General features: G+C 43.9%; 1 protein-coding gene across 1 annotated transcript; it reads left to right on the forward strand.

Annotated features, from left to right (window-relative positions):
• Nucleotides 1-1003: 1003 nt before the first annotated feature.
• Nucleotides 1004-10627, forward strand: FAM8A1 (family with sequence similarity 8 member A1). Its single transcript, XM_044259453.1, has 5 exons — nt 1004-1770; nt 2904-3024; nt 4608-4731; nt 5472-5611; nt 7103-10627. Exons 1-5 carry the CDS (start codon nt 1053-1055, stop codon nt 7245-7247), a joined length of 1248 nt encoding a protein of 415 aa, XP_044115388.1. The 5' UTR covers nt 1004-1052; the 3' UTR covers nt 7248-10627.
• Nucleotides 10628-11043: the final 416 nt, after the last annotated feature.

Raw genomic sequence — 11043 nt, forward strand, 5'->3', positions numbered from 1 at the left:
CAGCCCCAGGGTGGGGGTGAGGAGCCCTTCCTCGGGCATTCAGTTTCGGTGCTGGGAGTGGTGGCTGCTCCCCAGATCTACTGCTCCTACGTGGTAGGACTTCTCTTGGCTTCTTACCCTCCAACTTCCCTTCACTCCAATTCCATTAATAATGCTTTATAGCAAACGTTCTCCATTCCGATTACTCTGTGGTTTCTGTCACTTGAACGCACCCTGACTGAAACACACCCTCATTTAGTCTTAGAGCTACACGTAATTAAAGATTTAATGTTCATCACTGTCCTTCTGCCTTTGTCTGTTTTTATTGCCTGTTTTTATACTTGAAAATCAGTTTTGTTGAATATAAAGTCCTCAGTTCCTGTTTTCTTTCTTTGAATATTTTAAATGCTTTACCATTTTCTCCTCTTATGAAGTGGTAATGTTGAAGTCCTAGGATAATCCAGTTTGCTTTCTCTTTCTCTAATAAATGTTGGCCTTAGAGGCACCTGGGTAGCTCAGTCGGTTTAGCGCCTGCCTTGCGTCACCGTCTTGAGCACACACGGCCAAGGCTGATTACTGGAAAGAATGCAGGCGGAGTAAGCAACAAGCCCTGTGCCTGGAGACCCGCAGTCGCGGCTCGTCACCGAAACCTGGGACCCCAGACCTCCCTCGGAAATCCTGCTCCTCCCTCCGCAATTCCTCCTGGGACAGCCTGAGTCCACCTCCCAGGGGATGATGTGGGGAAGCCACGGGCCTTAGACTTCATGAAGACCGCGAGAGCTGGCGAGGGAGCGGACAACCTGGTCCGAACAACCGAGGAGCCAATAGCGCCTGTCAGCTGAGACGCCCGCCGCCGGACGCCCGCGTAGCTGCACGTAGCCCCTCCTCCACGCCCTCCCTCCCCGGCTCCGCCCAGCGGCCTGCGACGCCGGGGAGAGGCGGGGTTTCCGCTTCCGGTGGCGGATTGTTGACGCTTGCGGCTGCTGCGGTGGCGACCCGGCCGTTGGGGAGGGGCTAGTGGGGGAGGGAGACGGCGCAGTGACAGGACCGCCGAAGGTGCTGCTGAGGCGACGATGGCAGAGGGGCCGGAGGAAGCCCGAGGCCGCCCTCCTGGGCAGGACGACGGCGGAGGAGACCCCGAGCCCGTCCCTTCCCTGAGAGGCTCTCCTGCCGCCGCCGCCCCACGGCCCCGGGACGGGCCGCAGGCCGAACCCCAGGCCCCGGGCAGGCCCCCTGTCCCGGGCCTCGCGCCCGCCGCGGGCACCACTGAGGAGTCGCAGCCGCTGCGCGAGCCCGGGAAGTGCGGGGAGGCGGCCCCGGGCCCTCGCGCGGGGCTGCAGGAGCCGGCAGGCCGCGAGGTGCCCGAGGCCGCCGCGCCGCGAGAGAGGCCGGCGCGGCTGAGCGCCCGCGAGTATTCCCGGCAGGTGCACGAGTGGCTGTGGCAGTCCTACTGCGGCTACCTCACCTGGCACAGCGGCCTGGCCGCCTTCCCCGCCTACTGCAGCCCCCAGCCGCCCCCGCCGAGCTACCCCTCGGGCGGTGGCGCCGCCGTCCCCCAGGCCGCGGCGCCACCGCCCCTCCAGCTGGGCTATTACAACCCCTTCTACTTCCTGAGCGCCGCAGCCGCAGGGCCTGACCCGAGCGCGGCTACCGGCATCACCGCCGCTGCTCCGGCCGCGGGCCTGGGAGCCCGGGCTCCGCACGGGCAGGGACCCGTCCGGACAGCCCCAGTGACCAGAGTGGGATCCGGCGCCCCTTCGCGAAGCCCGAGCGAGACCGGGCGGCAGGCAGGTGAGAGGCGGGGCGGGGCGGAGCGAAAGGGTCTTAGGGGAGCTCTCCGGAGGGTAGAGCGGCCGCGCTTTCGACTTCCATGACTGCTGCTGCCGCTCTGGTTGGTGTTTCTCTGCGTTCTGCAGCTGTCGTCCGCCCAGGCTGGAAGTTCCTGAAGTGTGCGGCGAGGCTGTACGGTTTCTTTTTCCTTTAGACCTGGTCCTCCGACCTGATTCCCTTATTCCTGGGACTAGTCGTCTCCACGTGTAAGGAGATAACTGTGCTCAGGGGACTAGCCGCTTGATCTCTGTGCTGTGGAGACCGAGCTCCCACTCTGAGGGCAGGGGCAGGGTCGGGGGGTGCGGGTAGTGCTGGGAATAATCCAGACGTGGATTTATTATGTATGATGCGGTCTATGATGATAAATGGTAGTATCGGTGTCATTGGTAGGGGAATTAAGGAAGCTGACGGATATGAAAGGAGATTTCCATGAATGCAGACGGAGTTACGAACCTTTGAGCCCTACCTGATGTTCTTTGTAATATTGTCTGTTTACTTCTGTATGGGAATTAGAACACTAGTTACACTTTTTAGATTATTAGTTAGACGTTCTGTTTACCTTGTTCAGCCATATATATGAGACAAGATCTAGTTTTCCTGAATTTGATCCCACTCAGAACTTGCGATGTCAACTGATAATCATTGGATTTATTACCCAGAAAAGCAAGACAATCTAAATGAAGAGGGGGTAGAATGAGGAACGCGGGTGTTTACTTTGTAATTGTCTATACTTAACTTGGGGTTCTTACTAAAAAATGTTTAATTTTGTGTCACAGGCTTGGTGATCACCAGGGTATGCTTTTGAGTCCCTAGTGAAATGTATTGAGTGCCTTAAATAACTTAGTATCTGTGAAATCGTTTTTTAAACTGTAAGGTGGTGAAAGCAAACTTTAAGTTGTTCAGTAAATAGTGGAATAAATAGCATGTGGTACTGATAGACTCAATACCATTAACTGTTGTGAGGTTTTAACTTGTTTTTTTATTAGCTGGTTATACCTTGACTTTGTGTTCTCCATTTATTACCTAGCTTGGGTTCTGAGGCCTATGTGAAATAATTAGTTTTCCTCTTTTTTTTTTTTTTTTTTAATTTACAGGCAGAGAGTATGTTATTCCATCCTTGGCCCACAGATTTATGGCAGAGATGGTGGATTTCTTTATTCTCTTCTTTATAAAAGCAACCATTGTCTTAAGCATTATGCACCTCAGTGGAATAAAGTAAGTTAAGGTTATTTGCAGAAAGGTTTTAATATCGACTGCTTAGAAGTCTTGTTTTCTGAAGTTCTGGTCATGGCCGCAGGTGACTGTGTGGACAGTCAGTGTGCCAGTGTCATGATTTCTCCTACTGGGAGCTCCTCCAAGGAGCTTGGTCATATTTGTTTTCTTGCTTTTAAGAAATAAGTACAAAGAAGAAAAAACAATGAGTTCTGAAAGATCTGTGGGAATCTCACTTATCAAAAGAGGGTAAACATTTGATTTCTTTTTATTCAAACATTTTATTAGACTAGGCATTAATTTCCCTCTTACTATCCTATTCAGAGTAAAAACAGAAACATAAAGAGCTTTGGGTAGATGAAGTGTTGGTAATTAGTTAGCCGGCTTTTCCAAATGGGATAGCTTATACATCAAGGCAAGTCCCAAGAGAACTGCAAAGTGAGCCGTTTATTCGAATGATCCTGCTTTCACATTAATAATTACATAACAGTGACCACTTGCTCTGCCCTTTCTATATATGCTAAGCGCTGAGCTCATTTCATATGAAGTCTTCAGTTGTACCACCAACATGAGATGTAGACTGAAGTTTGGGTTTACTTCAAGAAGTGAAGCCCAGAACTTACAAATACAAAGGTAGTAGTGTGTCAAGATACAAACCCTTTGGTGAAATTTCAGGGTCCTAGCCAGGTACCTGAGTGTTACTTTGATTCTGCTGACTCTTCTCTCCCACCTCCCACACAGCCAACCAGGTACCGGCTCCTTTCTTTTCAGGCTCCCATTCAGTAGCCTCCGGCTCAGACCATTGTCCCTGTACTGTTTCGTTGTCACTGCTTCTCCCCAGTCCAGTGATTGTCATCTCTTATCTGGATCATAGCAAAAACCTCCTGACTGGTATCTCGGTCTGCCATCTCCTGCTCTATCTCAGTCCAGTCTCTGATAATAAAACCAAAGAGATCGTAAATTGATTCTGCCCCTCTCCCACCTTAAAACTCTTCAGCGATTTCTTACTGCCATTAGGATAAAGGCTTGTCTTCCTATCACTTCACAGATGCTCTTATTTCTTAATTGCTGTGACCTGCTGTACTTAATATTTGAGCCACACTGTCCTGCTTACAGCCTCCATCACAGCCTTGTTCTGTTCCTAGGCGCGCGCTCTCCCTAGTCTCTCCCTCCTGAAACTCCCCCCGCCCCCTTCTTCTGGCTAACTTCTCTTCCTACGCAAGATCTCAGCTCAAACATCCTTTCTGGGAAGCCTTCACTCCCTAAGTGAAATGTACCTGGTACATGTCTCCCTACTACCCTGTGGTTCTCCGTCATCACCCATCCCACTTCATTGGTACTTTGTTGTGCTCTGTCTGGTAGGTAAGAGTCTCCGTGAGAGCAGAGATCAGGTTGAGTCCCCGAGGCTAGTTCGATGCTGCTTGTTTGTTGAACAAGCTAATGAATGTTTTGTGAAACTAAAATGTGTGGAAACTAAAGATTAATTTAGAATTTCAGTTTTAGTTTGTGACACTGATGGAAAAAATACCAATGCAAATTGCTCTGATAACTAATTCTTTATAACCCCAAACTATTGTTTTGTGTAGGGATATCTCTAAGTTTGCTATGCATTATATAATAGAAGAAATAGATGAAGACACATCAATGGAAGACTTGCAGAAAATGATGATTGTGGCTCTTATATACAGACTGTTAGTTTGTTTCTATGAGGTAAGCTACTGACTCAGCAAATATTCACATTTAACAAGTTATTTTATTTATTTATATTTTAACAATCTAAATTTAGATGATCAGCCCAACATAAAAAGTAATGGAAATTTATAATTATGCATGTTTCTGTCAAATATCTCTTTAATTTTTTCCACATGTTCTTTAACGTAGTATTCTTCTAGTCAAAAAGCAGAACTTTTGAGTGGAGACAATTTCTTTATAACATATTTGAGCCTTGTGGTCCAAAAATATACTTGTAAGTTGGTTGTGGAACTTGAAATGTATTTTCCATAGAAACAAATTGCTAAAAAAAAAAAAGAAAGAAAATGGGTCACAGAGAAATCTTACAGTAGACCTCTTGTGGTACTGAGGGTATAAAAGACTTGCCGAGAAGCCTTACAGCGTTGACCTCCCAATATTCTGAGATTCTTTCAACTTAAAATTTTAAAACATGAGTAACATGGCCAAAAAACTTATCTTTAAAATTGGTAGAGTTGAGCTAGTAAATTATTTTTAAACTCTCCTCTCGGGGTACCTGGGGGTCTCAGCGGGTCAAGCCTCTGCCGTAGGCTCAGGTCATGATCCCAGGGTCCTGGGATCAAGCCCCGCATCCGCATCGGGCTCTCTGCTCATCGGGGAGCCTGCTTCCCCCCTCACCCCCCGCCTGTCTCCCTGCCTACTTTTGACTTCTCCCTCTGTCAAATAAATAAATAATCTTTAAACTCTCCTTCTTTCCTTAGATAATTTGCATTTGGGGAGCAGGTGGAGCTACCCCAGGGAAGTTCCTGCTCGGCCTTCGCGTGGTGACATGTGACACATCAGTGCTTATTGCACCGAGTCGGGTTTTAGTGATTCCTTCCTCAAATGTTAGCATTACAACGTAAGTTCTTTTCTTGGCTTAATTTCCTACATACATACGAAAATAATTAAGTGTAGAATTCAATGTTAGTCCTAAGTTATACCATTTGAAATAGTATTTTTAGGATGTTGGTATTTTTTCCCCATGGCATGTAATGGTATTAACCTGTGTTAAGTTTAAAACGGAAAAGGTGGAGGTTTTCAACTGTTGTGGAATTGTAGACCCCTCTTCAGTGTACAATTTCAAGATCATCATTTTATGGAATAAAAGTTGCAAGCGGGTTTGGGTGGTGGCGGGGTCTGATCAGTGCTCTGTATACCTAGTTCGGTTTTTCTCTAAATCAGTGGCTGCTGGGCCAGTTACTAATCTGCCTCGCGCCTCCAGTTTCCACGTGGTAGTAATCCGTGTCCTCATCCCATCGTGAATGGGCAGCAAGGGTTCAGGCAGAAACGCCTGCACACACCCAGCTCCAGCTCTCAAACCACACGAGAGTGCTTGTCCCGCTGGCAGGACACAGGGCTGGCTGGCGGCGTCTGGCTGTGGGGAGAGGTACACATTGTGCTCATGGGAGTTGTAGAGACTTAAGTAGGTGGCAGTCAGCTGAGCAAAAAACAAGATACAGGCTGGAATTGCTGCCAGAATGATTCAGAGCTGGGGTGTTATATAAAGGAATAGGAGAGACTCTGGAAGCCTCGATTTTGCAGATATCCTCAAGTTTCCTTACAGTTTTGTGATTATTATAATCCTGGTTGCTACTTTTAATGAGAGTCAGTAATGGCTGTTTATTGAGCACCTCTTACGTAACAGGCCTTGTTTAAAACAATACGTATTAATAAGCCAGGTACCATCCGTAGCGTTATCCCCTTTTTACAGATGTGGAGCGCGAGTGAGTGGTTGAAAACCGATCTGACAGCAGCCAGTCTGCGTTCAGAGCCGCACTCAGCCACGCACTTTCTCTGTAGCCTTTCCGTGCACAGAGAGGCAGAAATCTAACACAGATAGAATTCTCCACTCCGAGCCACACTTGGAAGCTTTGTAAAGCTTTCTTTAATCACAGCATCCCCCAAAGAGAGAATACACAGGAATTTCAGCTGTCAGAGCCTCACAGAAGGTAGAAGAGGGGATTGCAGGAGGCATATTAGTGTAGAAGGTACTAAACCCACATGAGTGAATATTCAAAAGGTAAGTAAAGGGAACAGCTATTCTTCTAGCCAAATATCGGAGAAAATACTCTAAACCTTTAGTTCGCATTCTGAGAATACTCATCAGTGCTCTTCATGTGGAAGTTCTGAAGTCTTAGTCTTACTCTTCTGTTGATGTTGTCTTTAGAGCCCGGGTGGTTTGATCAGAATATAATGCTATTTCAGAGTAACTCAGATTTCGAAGGTAAAAACGCTCAATACTTTGAATGTATATTTTAAATATATATATTTTAAACTTGGTGTAGGATAGTATTAACCTCTAAGTGGTTGGTATATAATTTATCTGGTATTTTTTACCTTAATTTTTTAGGTCTACTATACGAGCTTTGATCAAGAATTTTTCTATTGCTTCTTTTTTTCCTGCTTTCATCACACTGCTGTTTTTTCAGCATAATCGAACAGCCTATGACATTGTGGCAGGAACCATTGTGGTAAAAAGAAATGGGGTCAGATGATGCCTCCAAAAGCCCTGAATTCCATACTCTCTGGAGTAACAAGACTAAATTATGTGTCAAGGCCATCGGTATCCCTGAGTTACACTAATTGATGATTTAGAAATTAAAGCAGTCGCTCCAGTGTGATGCAGGTGACTATTCTGAAAGTATTGACTTTACTTGAATGCCAAAGAACTTTTCCAGAAGAAAAACCTGTTAAATTCAAGTGTTAAAAATTTTCAGATCGAAAAGGCGGCAAGTGGTTTTAAAATCAACAATGGACAATATATACTTTCTTAAGATCTAAGGCTTTAGAATTTGCTGAAAGCATTTTCAGCTGTGAAATCGCCAGATGAAACTTTCAAAAATTTATTTTGGTTTATCCCAAAATGATGGAAAAAGTCCAGTTGTGTTTTGTAAACACATTAACTCATCTTTAGTTAACACTTCTTGGGGTAATTGTTTTTGCTTTTGGGGAGTTGGGAGTGGAGACACAAATTTGGTAATGCACTTGGCCCCCGGCCTAGGAGGAAGTGAGTTAGCTGCAAGACAAAGGGGCAGACAGGCAGGCCTAGCAGTTCCCTCACCTGAAGTTTGCAGATCTGGACTGCAGTGTATTGCAGGAATGATGTCACTTTACAAGTACTGTTCCTGTTCAACACGTGTTTGGGGCAAGTTTTGCATGACGATGAAAAGTATTCAGCCCTACTGCTCTACTATCATTGATTATTTTTAAAGAAAAGGTAAGTTAGTGATTGCTTTTAAAGGGGGAGGGGAGGGTCACCTAAATTTTCACCGTAAATTTAAGTTGAAATTCATGTGCAAGTGTTTTTAGTGCCCTAAATCAAATGAGAAGTATGTGGGGGGAAGGACTTCATCAAATTGTTGCATATTTACTGTAAAACAATATTCCCAGTATGTGTGCGGCATGAAGCAGGTGTTAGTGCTGTTCAGTGTCCTGAATGTACCTTCTATTTCTACACCAGGTAGTCACATACTAGCTAGTTTCTTTTTATTATATTTTATATAGTTCCATGACTTTTGAAACATCAAGGAGTTAAATATTAATCTTAGTATTTCATGATAAAATACTAGTAGCCTGTGAAATATTAGCAGTTTTCCCATTATGAACTGTTCTTTCTACAACAAAGACAATTACCATTTCCATACATTTTTCTAAGTTTTGGGGGCCTGCCAGGGATGATGTTTTGAGGGAATTGTTAAGTAACACTTTGTGTATTACATTTTAATTTATTCTTCTACTGAAACAAAGCTTAGTGTTTTAAATACGTGTGCATGCTTTTGTTAAATGGCCCAGTTAACAGTGTTGAGATATATCTGAGAAATTTTATTTCTTTGGCATTTTTTCCAACCCTGACATTGTTTTCCCAAAAAACACTAGCCTGTCTTGGATACTTCATAATTAGATTGCTTAAAAGATCAATCTGGACTTTATTTTTGGTCTCAAATAGCAAACACACGACATGTGGGTTTTTTCTTTCACTTTAAAACTGAAAATATTCACATTTGATGTCTATAGAAACCTGAACAGCACCCTTATTAATCTTTTTATTGTAAAATTTCATAAACCATGTTTTTCAAAATTTTTTATTAAATCAACATCACAGAAAGCCTATTAAATGTGTCAAAGTACTCAACAGATCACTCACTTGTAGCCCCTGGGAAGATGCGCTATTTCCCCCGCTATTTAGGATTGGGAAAAAAGTACATATTTGAGGGCCCCCTTATTTAAATGTTTGGCCCTTCACAGTAGAAAGACACAGTAGGAAATGTTACGTAAACTTACCACTCAGTACTGTATACGTTAGCATCAGTGGATACCGCTCTCTTGGCCACTGATGGAGAATTCAACTTGAAGTATCCTTCAGCCATGTAGCTCTGGAATAGATCTTTAATGTAGAACTTCCTCTCAGATAATTAGAAGGTTCACCATCTAGGCTATTTTTATTTCTATTGCCAAACAAAAGCAAGTAGCCCAGTTTAATTCTTACAGTATTGCACATTTGCTATATATGAGTTATTTAGAATCCTAGCTGGATGTAGGTTCATTTAGATCCATCTTGGGATCCAAGTTATATACCCTGATAAAATAAATACAAGTTCTGTTACTGCTATTCTGCCTTTCTAACAAAATGCAAGTGTGTTTGTATTTTCAATTGGGCACACAGGAAAAGAGATTTTGATTTCCAAATCATTGGGGGGAAAATGACAAATTAGTGGGGAAGAAGGGAGAGTCACTTTTTTCTCTTAGGGCTGTGAGGGGTTGAGCCTCCGTCTTTTCAAAAACACTTCTCTATTTTTTTCATTTCTAGAAATACTGATTTTCTCTGTCCAAGTATAATTCTCATGCTGAAACTCTAGCCTAAAAAGGCAAAAAGAAAGTTGTTTTCATAGTACAAACATTATTCATCACTTTTACAAGATAAGTCATAAGGGAATAAATATTAGAAGTCAAGCCAAGTAAGACCACTTGCAGTGAATATGGCCTGAATAAAACCGCAGAACAGGCAGTTAGCGTGGGCATCTAGAAAATCTCCATACCCAGGACTACGGGCGGCTGGTGCACCTTGAGAAAAGTCTGACGCACTAAGTCCATGCTGGGCTTAGGGAAGTAAATGGGAGGGTAGTAAGCCTTGATTTTTAGAACAAGCTACGGCTATAAAAATAAAGCCAACAACTTTTTGGACAGTAACGCGTTATAAAGTATTACCCAGCTGCTGCTTGTATCGCGCTGGTGCAAAAGTCACTTGTTTCCACCTAAACACTTACTTTCCAGTTTTCCCCCGCTATTTAGGATTGGGAAAAAAGTACATATTTGAGGGCCCCCTTATTTAAATAACACGATCAGGTCTTTAGTGATTATTGCTTTACATGACAAGTAAAAGTTGTTTTAACTCTGCTTTAAAAGGACTTGTTCCCTTAAGTGACTTGTGTGGGGGTTTTACTCATGCATCAGTATTTCCAGCAACAGGAAAGAAGAAAGGAGTTGAAAATACTTGCGAGTACTGGGCTTTGTGAGAGAGACAGGGATATTAAATATTTTCAGTCCACACTTAGCCCTATTAAAACAGGCTGTTGTTTCTTTTGAAAAATATGCCCAAATAATACAAGTATTCCTAAAACCTGACAAGTACCATTTCAGGTACTTGCCATTCCCCGTCCCCTGTACCAAAGGCCAAAATCTTCGCACTCTGTGCTTGCCTGGGTGAAGTTCCTCATTCCAAACTGTGTTATTTGTATATCCTCGCAGCTCATTAGAGTAGGGCTTGACCCACGAACAGTATCTGATGGCCTGCCTATAAATAAAATTCAGCATTCTATTTTTAATAATTTGTATGCCACCTTTGTATTCTTTATCTCAATAAATACTTGATCACCAATGCTTTTGTTTTGACTGTTAATTGAAGTTTGCTCTAGAATCTCCTGCTTAAGGAAACCCTTGCTTCCAAATACAAATTTCTAGCATTCCCGGCCTTTAGGAGAATGGCAGTCAGCTAGAGTGCTTTCAGAAATAAGAGGTCTTACCCCCCCCCAAAAAAGAGTCTACCTTTTGGGGTATATTCTTTAGGCAAGTCACTCAGAAGTTACCCACAGATGACAGATGACTATGCTTAATGTTCAACTAATTCTGTCCTTAAAAATGGTTAACCCTCCCAACTACTAAGCAAGATACTAAGGACCCATTTACACATGGGGAACCGGAAGTTCAAAGGCTCATAGCTGGTAAATGACTGAGCTGGGCAGTTTAAACCTCATTCTGATCTTACAAGCATTTCCTGTTCTAACACATCTAGAG

The sequence above is a fragment of the Neovison vison genome, chromosome 1, assembly GCF_020171115.1.
Source record: "Neovison vison isolate M4711 chromosome 1, ASM_NN_V1, whole genome shotgun sequence".
Lineage (NCBI taxonomy): Eukaryota > Metazoa > Chordata > Mammalia > Carnivora > Mustelidae > Neogale > Neogale vison.

Coding starts and splice junctions, on each gene's coding strand:
- FAM8A1 (XM_044259453.1), top strand. CDS start 1,053: ATGGCAGAGGGGCCGGAGGAAGCCCGAGGCCGCCCTCCTGGGCAGGAC. Junction 3,025..4,607: donor ATGCACCTCAGTGGAATAAA/GTAAGTTAAGGT, acceptor TGTTTTGTGTAG/GGATATCTCTAAGTTTGCTA. Junction 4,732..5,471: donor TGTTAGTTTGTTTCTATGAG/GTAAGCTACTGA, acceptor TTCTTTCCTTAG/ATAATTTGCATTTGGGGAGC.